The sequence below is a fragment of the Priapulus caudatus genome, unplaced genomic scaffold (genome assembly GCF_000485595.1).
Source record: "Priapulus caudatus unplaced genomic scaffold, Priapulus_caudatus-5.0.1 Scaffold236, whole genome shotgun sequence".
NCBI lineage: Eukaryota > Metazoa > Priapulida > Priapulimorpha > Priapulimorphida > Priapulidae > Priapulus > Priapulus caudatus.
This window is the reverse complement of record NW_014577297.1, coordinates 46,998-60,909: the sequence shown is the minus strand read 5'-3', so window position 1 is coordinate 60,909 and position 13,912 is coordinate 46,998. Positions and strand designations below refer to the sequence as shown.

General features: G+C 46.8%; 3 protein-coding genes across 3 annotated transcripts in view; 1 reads left to right on the top strand and 2 right to left on the bottom strand.

Annotated features, from left to right (window-relative positions):
* Window positions 1-13,912, top strand: part of LOC106807821 (chloride channel protein 2-like) — a 76,249-nt gene that overhangs the window by 38,296 nt on the left and 24,041 nt on the right. Inside the window, exons 3-7 of the mRNA XM_014810285.1 lie at window positions 2,587-2,718; window positions 3,607-3,735; window positions 4,568-4,701; window positions 5,238-5,315; window positions 6,432-6,510. Coding sequence (XP_014665771.1) covers window positions 2,587-2,718; window positions 3,607-3,735; window positions 4,568-4,701; window positions 5,238-5,315; window positions 6,432-6,510 — 552 coding nt within the window. The remainder of the gene's footprint in view (window positions 1-2,586; window positions 2,719-3,606; window positions 3,736-4,567; window positions 4,702-5,237; window positions 5,316-6,431; window positions 6,511-13,912) is intronic.
* Window positions 7,255-11,349, bottom strand: LOC106807829 (kunitz-type serine protease inhibitor bitisilin-3-like). The gene is made up of 4 exons (XM_014810294.1): window positions 11,210-11,349; window positions 10,289-10,519; window positions 8,688-8,858; window positions 7,255-7,690 (listed from the first exon to the last, which is right to left on the bottom strand). The coding sequence occupies exons 1-4, from the start codon at window positions 11,277-11,279 to the stop codon at window positions 7,659-7,661; spliced, it is 504 nt and encodes a 167-aa protein (XP_014665780.1). The 5' UTR covers window positions 11,280-11,349; the 3' UTR covers window positions 7,255-7,658.
* The window catches only part of LOC106807831 (boophilin-H2-like), a 2,929-nt gene continuing 1,232 nt past the window's right edge, over window positions 12,216-13,912 (bottom strand). The window contains exons 2-3 of the mRNA XM_014810295.1: window positions 13,425-13,595; window positions 12,216-12,462 (exon numbers count right to left, since the gene is read on the bottom strand). Coding sequence (XP_014665781.1) covers window positions 12,455-12,462; window positions 13,425-13,595 — 179 coding nt within the window. The 3' untranslated portion in view covers window positions 12,216-12,454. The remainder of the gene's footprint in view (window positions 12,463-13,424; window positions 13,596-13,912) is intronic.

Genomic DNA, 13,912 nt, shown 5'->3' with positions numbered 1-13,912 from the left:
ATCGGCCGATGGCATCGGCCGATGGCATCGCCTGGTGTGTCCGGCCCTTTAGCAAAAAATGTGTTCGAGGAGCCCGCGTAATCAGTCTAGAAACAGAAACAATCGGTCCTAACATGAGAGTGTATCTGGACACAGGCTAACAAGGTCCCAATCCATTGGAAATAGATCATGATAACCTATCATATTCTTTACTCCCTATTCGATTGTAAAGAGCGGATGAATTTAGCAGCAGCATTCACGTAATTCTGAAGGCGCCAAATTTAATTGTTTTTATTGCGTTATAGATTTTGGTGGTGATCCGGATCCAGAAATGGATCCAGGATTTTTCTTTTTTTTTCTTTTTTGTGGGAAAGACTTCGGACGCATTCAAAATTTATTTTAAAAAAAATCCTGGATCTTTTTTTCTCCAAATTTCTGAAAATTTCATCAAACTATATTGGGTGTACCAGCAAGATGGGGGGACTGTTACGCTGTGGCGGAGGTTTGCTATCTCCGATTGCTCTTGTTGATACTGAATTGAAGCATGCGCGAGCGAAAGTACTGGTATGGGGTGGTTGTAAATTTTAAAGGTGATTAATAAAGCATGTAGTCGAACAACAATGGCCGCCGCACATCCGGGTGAATGCGCATGTTTTGCGGGGTTTTAAAAGAGCATAGTTTTTGCATGGAGTCGAATTTCCATGATTGGAGTTTGAATCGCGCACAGGGTTCACGAAAGTTTAGTTATTTTGCTGCGATGTGGAATCGTTTTCATCATTTTTGGGTTCCTGATTGCTTTTGTTAATAACAAGTGGAATTGCTATCGAAAATCTAAATTACTTGTTTTTGCGAGGAATTTTGATGGGGGGATAGGAAGTGTGGGAGAGGTGTACGCTGTTCTGTTCCACCATTGCATAGCAAAACTAGCTTTATACCCCTTGTTATCATCATTGTTTGGCTTATGGCACCCGTGCACGTGCGCAGCGCGGATGAGAATGTAGCAAGAATAATTGGCTCCCCGTGATAACCACCCCCTTGCTCCTTGATTGTCGAAACCTGCAGTGGTACGCTCAGGAAACTGATCTGAGGCGGGAGCATGCGCGCGTGCGTGCGTGTGTGCGTGCGTGTGTGTGTTTGCGTTTGTGTGTGCGTGGGCACGTACGTATACATGAACACGTGCGTGCGTGCGTGCGTGTATTTAGGCCGTGCACAGCCTGAAGCGCTAATGCAATGATGCATACTTATGTTATTGTAATCTGAGCTGTAACAGATAGAACTAGAAAGAAGGCACTCGGGGAGTGCGAATCTTCCGCATACGCGATCACTCCGGGTGGCTATCATATCCGTGCATTCGTGCATGCAGACTGACTATCTCATAAGATAATATATGCCAGCTATTTAAGAAAATTTACCATAGCTAAGTTAAGAGATAAGATACTTTAATCATAGACTCAATCATTGCGGTTAGCTGCACCAAGCGCATATATATAATAGTGGATATATCTAGGCAGTGAGAGTCTAAGACCAGACCGGTAAAACCCTGGCAGTTTATCGGGCTGTGGAATTTTTCGAAGGGATATATAGCATGTTGTTTTAAGTTAGCTGTAGCTTAACTTGTAGCGCTATCGTATGGTAATCATTCGTTTGTTAACGTTAACGCGCGCTCAAACGAGCAAAATAGCACTATAACGGTAGCATTTCAGGGGAATCGTATTTCTGCACTGTTTATCGTTAAACGAATTATAAAGCATATGTAATCATAATGTGATCATGATCACTCTGTGTATTCACACTTCGGTAAAGCCGGTGTGAGCATCTTCCCGTACATAGTAAGCTCTCTGTAGTAAAATTGTTAAAAATATAATAACCGGTTAATTGAATCGCATTAGCGCGCTCGCGTCGGTTGTGATAGATGTATTGTAATGGCAACGCAGGCAGACGTGCACGCGCGATCGCTTACTGCGCTTGCATGACAGAAGTGGCTTTTCAATGCGTGGATTATTAAAAAAGGTCGGTTCATTCGACCTCCTTCAATTCAGGATCCTATTGTTGCGGGGAAGTTCGTGCGGGTTTGTTCAAGGAACATGTAGTGATGTGAGGATGCGAGATGATTGTAGTGAGCTTTACGTGATCTGCGTTACTTAGCTGTGCACACGCCGAGCCTCATAGCAGCATGAAGGCTGAGCATGCATCACAAAGTTTCTATAGTTATTCTTCTTCTATGAGGAGTAGCCAAATCTATACATAGAGGAGACTTGTGTCCCTGCAGAGTATTATCGTATGCTGATGTACGTATGAAACTAAATACTGCAGTGTACTGTAGTAGTGTATTAACGTATCTAGTCGAATCGGTGTTAGCAGATAACCTCTATAGAACGGCCGCCTGTCTATAAAGGAAACTTGGAATTTCGTCTGTGTCACATTTATTCAGTGAAACTACCTCTATGCAAACGGGAAACTATTTTTTTCGGACATATTTTGGAATTTTCGTTTCGTAATCGTTATACACACGTCTGGCTGTATATTCAGCAGTATTTTTGAGCGCTTCTGCTGTCATTCTGTGTTATGCGCAGCTGTGTGGTTTCTCACTCGTGGCCATTATTCCAGCGAACTGGCAGTGGCTCGTACAGAAGCTGTTTGGTAAGATCGGCGAGGATTGGGTGTTTCTGGCTGTCCTCGGCATCCTGATGGCCTGCATCAGCTACATCATGGACACATGCATACACTACTGCCAGGAAGGTACGCACACGTGAACTCTGACCCCAACACGATCCGATCATGACTGACCCTGACAGTAACTGACGCAGACAGTAATTGAACTTGACCAAACTCTGGCCATGAAAGTAAATGACCTTGAGCAAGCTCTGACCCTGACAGCATCTAGCCTTGATCAAACTCGGACCTTGACAGTAATTGACCTTGACCAAAGTCTGACCCTGACAGTAACTGACTTTGACTGATCTCTGACCTCGACTTATCTCTGACCCTGAAAGAACTTTGAACCCAACCGCAGCGCCGTAAATCCTCATAGTCATTGATGGTCACTACATAGCTCCTCGTTTCATTCATTCGTCATCCGAAATAAATGAACTGGTAATTAAACAATTTAAAATTAAACACCCTTTCTTTTTCGAAATGGGTCGATACTTTGCAATCTTGCAGGAGCGCTGCATGTGTTAAGCAACATGCAGCCTCAGATGGTATCCCTCAAGTGTGTATGTGTAGAAGTATCTTTCGAAGTTATCAGGTCTGCATTGCTAGTCAGATAGAAGTAAGGTTCAGTACGGTTAGTTGTAATATTGCATAAACTAAGTGTATGTCATATAATAGTCGTCATATTGGGCGTGCAATGAATGTGCATATGCGCTTAGCACTTATCTCCTGAAACCCATTTTATGGTGAGCGTTATTCAAATTTCTCATAAAAGTGGCAAGAAGTTTATACTTGGCGTGCACGCGAAACATTTGCACGTGAAGAAAACTGCTGCACGACAGTTTTTCTCTCACACACCACTTGAGCGATGTATAATGCATGTTTTCATTTTGCAATGATGTTAGTGACTATAATAATAATAATAATAATAATAATAATAATAATAATAATAATAATAATAATATGTGTTTGCAGCTCGCATCTGGCTCTACAGGGAGCTGGAGGGACATGTTGCCCTGCAGTTCTTCACCTGGATCACGTTTCCGACTGTGTTCATTCTCTTCTCAAACGGATTCACTCACCTAGTCAGCGCACAAGCCATAGGTACGTGCGTGCGCTCAGCTCATAGCCACCTGGTCATCTCATATCCGGCTGGATACGTCCATCCTGGACGGGTGCAGGCAGTCGTGGGAACAGCCGTAGCCGGTGTTTGAGAGTGCGCACAGTGGCGGGAACCGTCGCAGCTTGTACTTGTGAGTGCAAGCAATGGCATGAACAGCCGCAGCCCTCAGTCATGGGTGAAGGCAGTGACGAGAGCAGCTTATCCAATAGTTTGCCTCGCAACACATAAACAAGCTAAATTTACCGCAGCGAAATAGCGGGTCAGAAGTGGTTTCTTTTGTTAGCATAGCCACAAAGGTCAGAGTGTACTTATATGTTGTCTCTGCACTTGCGCTGCAATGTGTTCGACGTAAAAATATTTTCTCTACGTTAAGGACTTGCTGTACTATCCTATTATCCCATTTCTGCCTTGACACATTTATCGAATTCCGCCTTACAACGTATATAAACTGTTCCACCTTAACCTATGTGTGTTCTAATCGAAGCTATCCCTTATTCTAACTGGTCAGAAATGTACATCTCTCCTGCTCTCTTTCGCTCCTCCTCTCCCTCTCCCTCTCCCTCTCCCTCTCCATCTCTATTTTTCTCTATCCTTCTCTCTCTCTCCCTCTCCTTCTCCATCTCTAAATCTCTATTTTTCCAGCCTCCCCAGTTTCGTCCTGGATCCACCCATGAATCTGTTCCTGGATCCACTCCTGAGTTTCGTCCTGGATCCACCTATGAATCTGGTCATGGATCCATCCACCCGTGAATCTGGTCCATTCATGGGCTTGATCCTGGGTCCATCCCTGGAAGGTATGTGTTGTGCTTGCAGGTTCTGGAATCCCGGAGATGAAGACGATCCTACGCGGTGTCGTGCTCAAGGAATTCCTGACATTCAGGACTTTTGTGTCAAAGGTCGTCGGCCTAACGTCAACCTTGGGAAGTGGCCTCCCGGTTGGGAAAGAGGTATGTGTGCGCGTGATGTGAGTGCGTGCGTGGATGTTAGTGCATGCATGTTGTGTATGCGTGTGCATGTTGTGCGCGTGTGCGTGCGTGGGTGTGACCAGCGGGGTAGTTGAGATTAGCTTACGCAATCTTATCAGTGAGGCGGCGTAGTTCCCTTACCATTTCTTGGAAAATTATTTTATTTCTGGCGGTTCTGCGTACCTCGATCCTCTCTATGCATACTGCGTGCGTTGGCAGAGTGGCTGGGAGCGAAGCGGCTAAGCAATGGTAGTCACAACAGGAGCATTTATTAACCTAGAAATGTGGCCACGATCGCCGCAGGCACGTCGGAACCCTCACGCTCGCGCTGTTAGGTAGTCGCAGCGTTTGTGTTCATCAGCTTTGATTGCGTCGATGGATTTGCGTAGAACTTGTACGTGAGGAGGGTTCATAATTGGTTTTTTTGGCAGTCGGCAGTACGGTGATGAGTAATGGTCATGCTGCTCAACGAACGAACGTCTATTTGCACTTATTATAACGTATGCATCTGTTTGCAGGGACCATTTGTACATATCGCGAGCATTACAGCCACACTGCTCAGCAAGGCGATCACAGGTTTCAAGGGCATTTATGAGGTAAAGCGCACCTGTTTGCTGTGTCATCACGTGGTAACAGCCGTGGGCAAGTGGTGACTGCTGCTGTTGTTTCGCGTTGCCAGTGTTTGTTTTTGTTTTCAACTCGTTGGGAGTTAGTTGCTAATATATTGAGTGTTACGCCAAACGTTTTCTGAATCACAAAACTATTCTTGAATATTATATATAAAAAATTATTTTATTTATTTATAATTTATTTATGTTATAAAGCTTTTTATCTTCACGAGATAAATAATATTGTAGTCAAAATTTAGTTGCAATAGGATGTTTAGTTTAGGACCGGGTGCATCTGAACAAATAATTGAAATTCCCCTTTCGCGTTGCTAATAAAGCTATGCAGTATGGAATATGGGTGAGCCATCGTGATACTAATGGACGCTCATACACTAAATGTTAATGGTCGAGTCAACCATAAAAAGGCCACATGTTTGACGTTCCTTTTCGTTTCATGATAAATGTGCGCAGAGTATAATTTTGCGGAGATTATTTGCGATATTTTGCGAGTCGAAGTCCGTGGGTCATAGAGCAGATTTCAAGTTTCGCGACAGGTTCTTGATAGATCAGTGTCGCTTTGGTAAGAATATTTATCGCAGTATTCTCAAAAAACTGTGCAATACTTGTATGCACCGCAGGGGATAATTAAGAAACGTTTAGCCTTTCAATCTAATGTGTTGCATTAAAAGTGAATTTGACGAAATCGAAGCATTTATTTTTTATTTGTATGTTATTCACTCACCATATGTGCATGTTTAATGTTTTCGGGCGACTGGTTAGTAAGTTGTTTCCCTGTAATAGAGTGTATTTACTTAACGGGATCAACATATTTTTTTAATGTGAACCCGCTCCATAAACATGCACACGTCTTTTCTTTTTATAGATTTGCTAGAGCCACGGTAGGTATGTAAAAAATGAAACTATGCGAGCGTATAAAAATATCCCCCGTGAATCATCTACTCGCAAAATCGATGCGAGATATTTAGAGGTACTGTTGTAACGGTTGTGAACTTTGGATGGCTTCCGATGTCGCTTTCAGTCGACCGACATTCGAATGTGTGTTTAACTCGCGGGGATATAATCTACGTGTGTTTTCGCACCCAGAATGAGTCTCGGAAGAGCGAGATGCTGGCAGCTGCATGTGCCGTGGGAGTCGCCTGTAGCTTCGCTGCTCCCATTGGAGGTAAGTTGTAGTTATCATATGCTGCTTAATGAATATCCCACACTCTATCCACGCCTTACTTCCATTGGAGGTAAGTTGTAGTTTGCTGCATCATATGCTGCATTATATATGCATTATATTATGCATATGCTGCATTATATGTTATCATATGCAGAATATTCCACTCTCTTCTCCTCTATCCACGGCTGACTTCCATTGGAGGTAAGAGTGTGCTGCTCATTGAGTGTTCCACTCTCCCCCTCTTTCCACGTATTTTCTCCAAACCCCCTCCCCCCTTCACTGGCTATCGCCGGACCTCACGTCCCCCGTAGTGATGTAGCAGGTCTTCACGCTCTGTTGCCTGCCATGTTGCCCTAATGGACTGAGACATCCTTCAACGCTAATAAGTGAAAATTAGTTGTGGAATAGCACGCTAGGCTGTCACTGGACTGGTGCACAATTCTTGCACTGATGTCGGCCTGACTGATTTTCTGAATGGTAGCACCCGTCTATAGTCGTGAAAGGTCAGCATCCTCTATCTACAGTGAAACTAAAACCACATACTGACCACGAGCACGCACGAGCATACACGCGCGCGCATGTACACACAAAATGCACGCACATGTGCACAGATGCACGCACACACATGGGTCAGTCTCTGCAGCAATGTAGCAAGCCGTTTACCTATTGCCATTAGGTGTGTCGTGTGAAATTTTGTTGAATTTTTTGTTTGAAAACAAAACAAAAACTGCTTGAACGTGGAGATTTAATTGGGAAATCTGAAATTTGTATTTTCATTATTCATTCGTTAAATCACATAAACGCAGGAATTTCTCAGTAAATAATCGATTCACTTCAATCCATTGGCACCTATATTTGGTTAAGCCACAGATGGGCACACTAATGATCAGCTTTAAATGTTTACCTTTTGTAATTTCTGATAAAGTATATGCATACGATTAGCATAGAATTTAAAATAAAAATTCAACGTCCAATAATCATTCATATCGGTGAAACACAAGAGTCTATAGTTTGTCAGTTCTGGTGACTGCCAACTATGGGTTTGGCGCATGCACGCGTTCTACTGGAACGGTGATGACTTGGTGAGTCTGATAAACGAGAGAGAAAGAGAGAGAGGGGGGGAGGGGGCTCGCTGGGTGGTCGATGCTTCACTCTGGATCCACGAACTCTCCTGAGACACCTACAGAGAAAGAGAGAGAGAGACAGCAGTGAAGAACCGATGATCGCAATTCATGATTCATTCATCGTCAACGTCGTTGCAGTCAAAGAGAGACGGCGTGGCATAGAAGTCGAGAGGGAGGAAAAGTTAAAGGGCAACAGCTGATGTGGTGGTGTTAGTTGTGTGGTGTTGGTTTATTATTAGACAGACTGGCAGAAAGATAGACTGCCAGACAGAAAGGCAGACTGACAGAAAGACAGACAGAAAGACAGACAGGCAGGCAGGCAGACAGGCGGGCAGACAGGCAGGTGGGCAGACAGGCAGGCGGGTAGGTAGGCAGGCAGGCAGACAAACTAACAGATCGTGGACAAATGAACGGACAGATATGTTGGTGGGCAGACATACGCACAGACGGACGGACAAACGGACGCACGAATGGGCGGACGGACATACGGACGGATATATGGACGGACAGACGAACATATGGACAGACGGACGAACAGACGCACGGACCGACGGACGAACGGACGGACGGACGGACATACGCACGGATAAACGGACGGACATACGCACGGACAGACGTACGCACGCACGCATGGAAGGACAGACGCACGCACACACGCACGCACAGACGGACAGTAATACAGACGGACGGACAGACAGACGCACGGTTGAACGGACGGACATACGGATGGACGGACGGACGGACGCACGCACGCACGCACGCACGCACGCACGCACGCACGCACGCACGCACGGATGCACGCACGCACGGATGCACGGACGCATGGACGAACAAACGGATGGACGGATGCACGGACGCATGGACGAACAAACGGATGGACGGACTGACGGACGGACGAACGACATCCTTGCAAGGCTTGCAGCTGTTACACGTATCCAACTCACGCAATGAATCTTTTTAATTAATAATCAATTAATTGATTTCATAATTACGATACAGCTGAATAGAAGCAGGGTGTTAACTGCGTGATGCTGTGAGTACGCCGGCACCTACCGTGGCAGAATGAGCTGCACTCTTCCTCGCTAGCAAAGTTGTTGAGGATGCCAGGACACGCGGCGTATTCGAACGTTGCGCACTGCTTGCGCGTGGGGTCGTAGTACCAGCCAGTCTCACTCATCATGAGACACATGACCACCGGCAGACGATACCTGCACACCCCACGTCCTGATCGCGGGTGAACCAGAGAAATTATCACGCAGAATCGTTGAAAGAATTTTTCAAGTTTTGCGACTAATTGTGAGGACGTTATATCGTGTTGTTGGCGTGACCCCCTTACCCACGAGGAAAAATTACACTCCACCTCCACGCTCGCCATAATCTTGCCCCACCCACAGTGTCAAACACTCGTTCTTATTTACTCCCAATTGCACACAGCACTAATGTCGTCACCCAGTCACATTCTGAGCTACTCCCACCACAGTTTCTCCCATGTCCCCGCAATCTCCCCATAATTTCAACCCCTCCCAATGTCACCCCACGTCGCTCAAGTCCTACCTACCTCCACCAAGTCTCACCCCACATCACTTTACCCCCACAGCATCCCACCCCACTCTATATCACCTCACCCAACACCATCCCACCCCGCCTCGCCTCGTCCCGACCCCACTCTCACCTCACACCACCTCACCCAGCCGCGTCTCACCCCACCTCACCTTCACCCAATGCCTGTGCACCCCGCCCTGCCCCGACTCCCACCGTGCGGTACACTCACCTAGGCATGCGTGCGGCACTCAACCCCACCCCACATACACTCACCCCACAAACTACCCCCCACCCTATTCATCACCTAACACCACCCCCATACCTCACATCACCTCACATCACCTCACCTCACACTCACCAGGCATGCGTGCGAGCACTCAACCCCACCCCACATCACCTCACCTCACACTCACCTCATCTCATCTCATCATTACCCCACACTAACCATCACCTACACCCACCACCTCCACATCACCCACCTCACCTCAATCACCCCTCACCTCACCTCACATCACCATCACCTCAGCCTCATCTCATCTTACCCACCTATCATCACGCGGAACACCCACCCCACACTTCCCTCACCTCACTCACACTCACCTCATCTCATCTTACCCCACCTCACATCACCTCACATCACCTCACATCACCTCACCTCACCTCACCTCATCTTACCCCACCCTATCATCACCTAACACCACCCCACATCACCTCACCTCACACTCACCTCACCTCATCTCATCTTACCCCACCCTATCATCACCTAACACCACCCCACATCACCTCACCTCACACTCACCTCACATTCATCTCACCTCATCTCATCTTACCCCACCTTATCATCACCTAACACCACCCCACATCACCTCACCTCACACTCACCTCACACTCACCTCACATCACCTCACATCACCTCATCTCATCTTACCCCACCCTATCATCACCTAACCTCACCTCACATCACCTCACATCATCTCGTCTTACCCCACCCTATCATCACCTAACCTCACCTCACATCACCTCACATCATCTCGTCTTACCCCACCCTATCATCACCTAACCTCACCTCACCCCACCTCACCTCACCTCACCTCACCTCACCTCACACTCACCTAGGCATGCGCGCGAGCATTCGATGTTGCTGGTGAACGCGTCCGGTCTGTCGGGGCAGTAGCGCGACGCGTACCTGTCACAGCGACCTTCCTTACTGTCGTAGTAGTAGCGCACCTCGTCCTCGGACGACACGGCACCCCAGCCGACGAAGTCGCGACATTTCTCGAAAGAGGGCGCCTCCAGGTTGCATCTGTCCTTCTCCCCCTCCTCACTGACCTCTATCCGTATAGCTGTGAGGAGGGACCGAATTAGACGTGTTATATAGAGGGATCGCTCTCTCCCCCGTTACGCGTCTGTACGTCTGTATCGCGTATGTATCGCGTCTGTATCGCGTCTGTATCGTCTCTACGCGTCTGTTGACGTTGTATGAAATTGGGGTAGTATATATTTCTGATTGCTTTCTGCAACCTTGGCGTCCCGATGACCAGCTCTGGCACGAGTTGAGCAACAATAAGAACATCTAGAGTGGGAAATAGTGCGAACAGGCAATAAACGAAATACTGGCACGCAGAATCTTATTTGTTAACGTTCGATCATAGCAATTTCACTGGTTTAATTCGCTACCGATGTTTATGAAACGAGTAGACATTGGATAATTGTTCTTAGTTTCACAAAGGAGCAGGCATGCTTATATATATATTGAGTAAGTATGATATATTATATGTATGAGGTAGTAGTTATGATATAATGATATAGTGGTGTGAGTCGGGAGCTACCACTCCTTCGGGCAAACGATCTAGTAACCTCGTACGCGAATTTGCAAGTGGACGTATATATATTAATAGACTTAAGAAATTATTTATAGGCTGGTAGTGGCGGCGCGCGAGAGCTGGCAACAACACAGATTCAACTTCGTGATTAGCGCGGATTCGTAACGTCGTAAGCGCCCCCGCGGGCGTCGCGCGTGACCACTCACTCACCTTGATACGCGTGTAAGCAGACGACTGCGCTGACGAGCAGCAGTGCTGCTGGTTTCCACGGCACGGCCATGGCGGTGGATGGTACGTGCGACGTGAACTGGAGCTGGTAGCGGACTGGGATAGGCACCACCTGTGCACTGCTGATATCAACACGCGAGGCAGGCATTGTTTACAGCGGCGGTGACGTCGCTCGATCAGCAAACACGCGTCGTCGAGTTCTTTTCTCGTATTTATTAAATATAGCCGTGTTGGCGTAAGCGCCTGAGATGTCGCGGCAGCGTACGCAGGGGCGTGTACAGGGGGGGGAGGTCCAGGGGGTCCGGAACCCCCTGCTCGCGCAGAAAACGTATCTAAGGGGGTATAATTTCAAAAATTTTCATGGGGAGGGCCCCCCATATCCCCCCTTCGCGTGCTCGCAAGTTTGGGTTACGGTTAGACACCCCCTGGTACAAATCATGTACACGCCCCTGGTACGTGTTGGACTCATGGACCTGTGTGGAGAGTCGGCTGTCTCGCGTTATAGTTAAACATGGCTTGACGTAGGTCTGGGGTGTAGGTAGGGCAGGAGCAGGTGAATTTTAAGTAGAACTTTCGGCGCGGTGGACGAAATGAGATTTTGTTCGCCAGTACATGAGTTTTCGATGTTAAGAGTTCCGTTGAGAGCTTTTCGTGAGTCAGTATTGTTTTAAATAAGTAATGCGTGGTTTTTCTGCCTCTGTTCTAAGTGCTGTAAAGTGCCTGAGATTTTGCCCGAATTTATCTTTTGAAAAGAAGCTAGATTTCCATTTCCCGGGGTTGTCCCGGGGTGATACAACCACCACCACTCATTCCTCGCATAGCGCACTTGATCGTTAGATGTCTCGCTCTGCTTTGTATGCGGTTTTTGTTTTGAGCTGAAATATCTCTGTGCAGTTTGTATTTTAGCCGAAATACCATCTATACCCCAGCATAATCGTTACAGGAAAGAGTAAACTGCCTCGTGTAAAAATAAAAACAAATAATTATCTTGCCATTTCACAAACACCATAAATTTATTTCCTAAAAACTTAGTTGGTCGGTTACCAAAGGTTGGAGATGTTTTTTATACCGCGGCTATAAACGCCGTTCTGCAAAACATACGGGTGCTTGAGAACGAAAGGACTCCGTTACTGAAGGCCTGGGAATGGAGTTCTTTTCATTTGAAAATAATGTCGTCATCATGCAGGATGGCACGTGCTTCCTCCGTTTGAGGCATTGTTTGATGCCTTACAGACCTAGAAAAAAATATACAGTGAATAAATCGTAGCAAGCACCTCTTTAGCACGGACACTTGTCTATAAATGACACTTCTAACGTTGCCCTTGAATGACAATTGTATAGTGAATGCACCTCCATAGAACGGACACCTGTTTATAAAGGACAATTTTTGACGTTTCTTTTTAGCATCATTTATGCAATGAAAACACCTCTATAGAACTGACGCCTGTCTATAAAGAACATTTTTGGGGGCTTTCAATAATCACTCCAAAAATACAGGGTTGACTGAATGGATTTTATATACCGTAGTTCACGTACCGTGCCTCAATGAAATCAGCTCACACACTCATGGAAATACAAAAGACGCTCATATTCAACGACTAAATGCACCACAAAGCAAGGTAGTTAGCACTGCCCCGATCTTTACTTGTGGGGAGGGGGCTTCCCCCATCCCGCCCTCTCTATCGTAACTAAATGTTTACATTAAAGCTGATTTTATATTAGAGGATCTAGGTAAGGTTGATGTAACCTGAGACGGAAAATGTTATCGGAGGTAGAACAGACAAAGAACGCGTGGTGTACGGTGAGAAGAACGTGAGGTGATACTGTCAGGGCGTGGGTTGGAGTCGTGAAGCCTGGATGATGAGTGAGGTGATGAGAGAAGCTGACGAAGCTGGCGCATTATGGCTAATTATCATATCGAAGAAGGGCCTTAGATGATGATTCTGCTACTGGTGATGTTGATGATGATAACAGTGATGACGACGACGACGACGATGATGATGAGGAGGAGGAGGAGGAGGAGGAGGAGGAGGAGGAGGAGTATGGGGGAGGATGGTGAGGAGGAGGAGGAGGAGGAGGATAATGATGTGACTTATAATGATAGCAATAGTAATGGCGATAAATATATCGTTGATGATAACGGTGAAACACGGTTTACATTGTTTCTTCTAACTGTGGGCGATGTGCCCGCACGTACCTCCACATCGGCGCAGGCACTCCTGTTTGCTATCGAAGTTGTTATCGTTCCCGGGACAGTTGGCCCAGTGGAACGTCTTGCACGTCTGCGTATCCTTGTTGTAGTACCAGCCCGTCTTCGCAGGCAAGCGGCAATACGGGCGGCCCTCGACTTCCTGCTCGCAGTTGTACTCTGCGGGGCACATAGAGCACGCGTGAGAAATGCAACGACACACACACACAGAAAGAAATTACGAGGGAGCTTGTGGGAAAAGGTGGGAAGGGGGAGAGACAGCGAGAGCGAGAAAGAGTGTGTGGTAGAGAGAGAGAGGGAGAAAAGGGGGGGGGCGAGAATGAGGGAAAGGAGGAGAATGAGAGATTGAGACGGAGAGAGGAAGGGAGATTGAGAAAGAGAGAGAGAGAGAGAGAGAGAGAGAGAGAGAGAGAGAGAGAGAGAGAGAGAGAGAGCGCGAGATATACATATAGGCACATATGTGTGTCTTCTCTCTC

What these genes read in the sequence shown, in the direction of transcription:
- LOC106807829 (XM_014810294.1), bottom strand. Translation starts at nt 11,279, where the DNA reads ATGGCCGTGCCGTGGAAACCAGCAGCACTGCTGCTCGTCAGCGCAGTC. An exon ending in ATGCTCGCGCGCATGCCTAG is followed by an intron (nt 8,859 to 10,288) that starts GTGAGTGTGAGG and finishes ACCCGCGATCAG; the next exon opens with GACGTGGGGTGTGCAGGTAT. An exon ending in GTGCAGCTCATTCTGCCACG is followed by an intron (nt 7,691 to 8,687) that starts GTAGGTGCCGGC and finishes CTTTCTCTGTAG; the next exon opens with GTGTCTCAGGAGAGTTCGTG.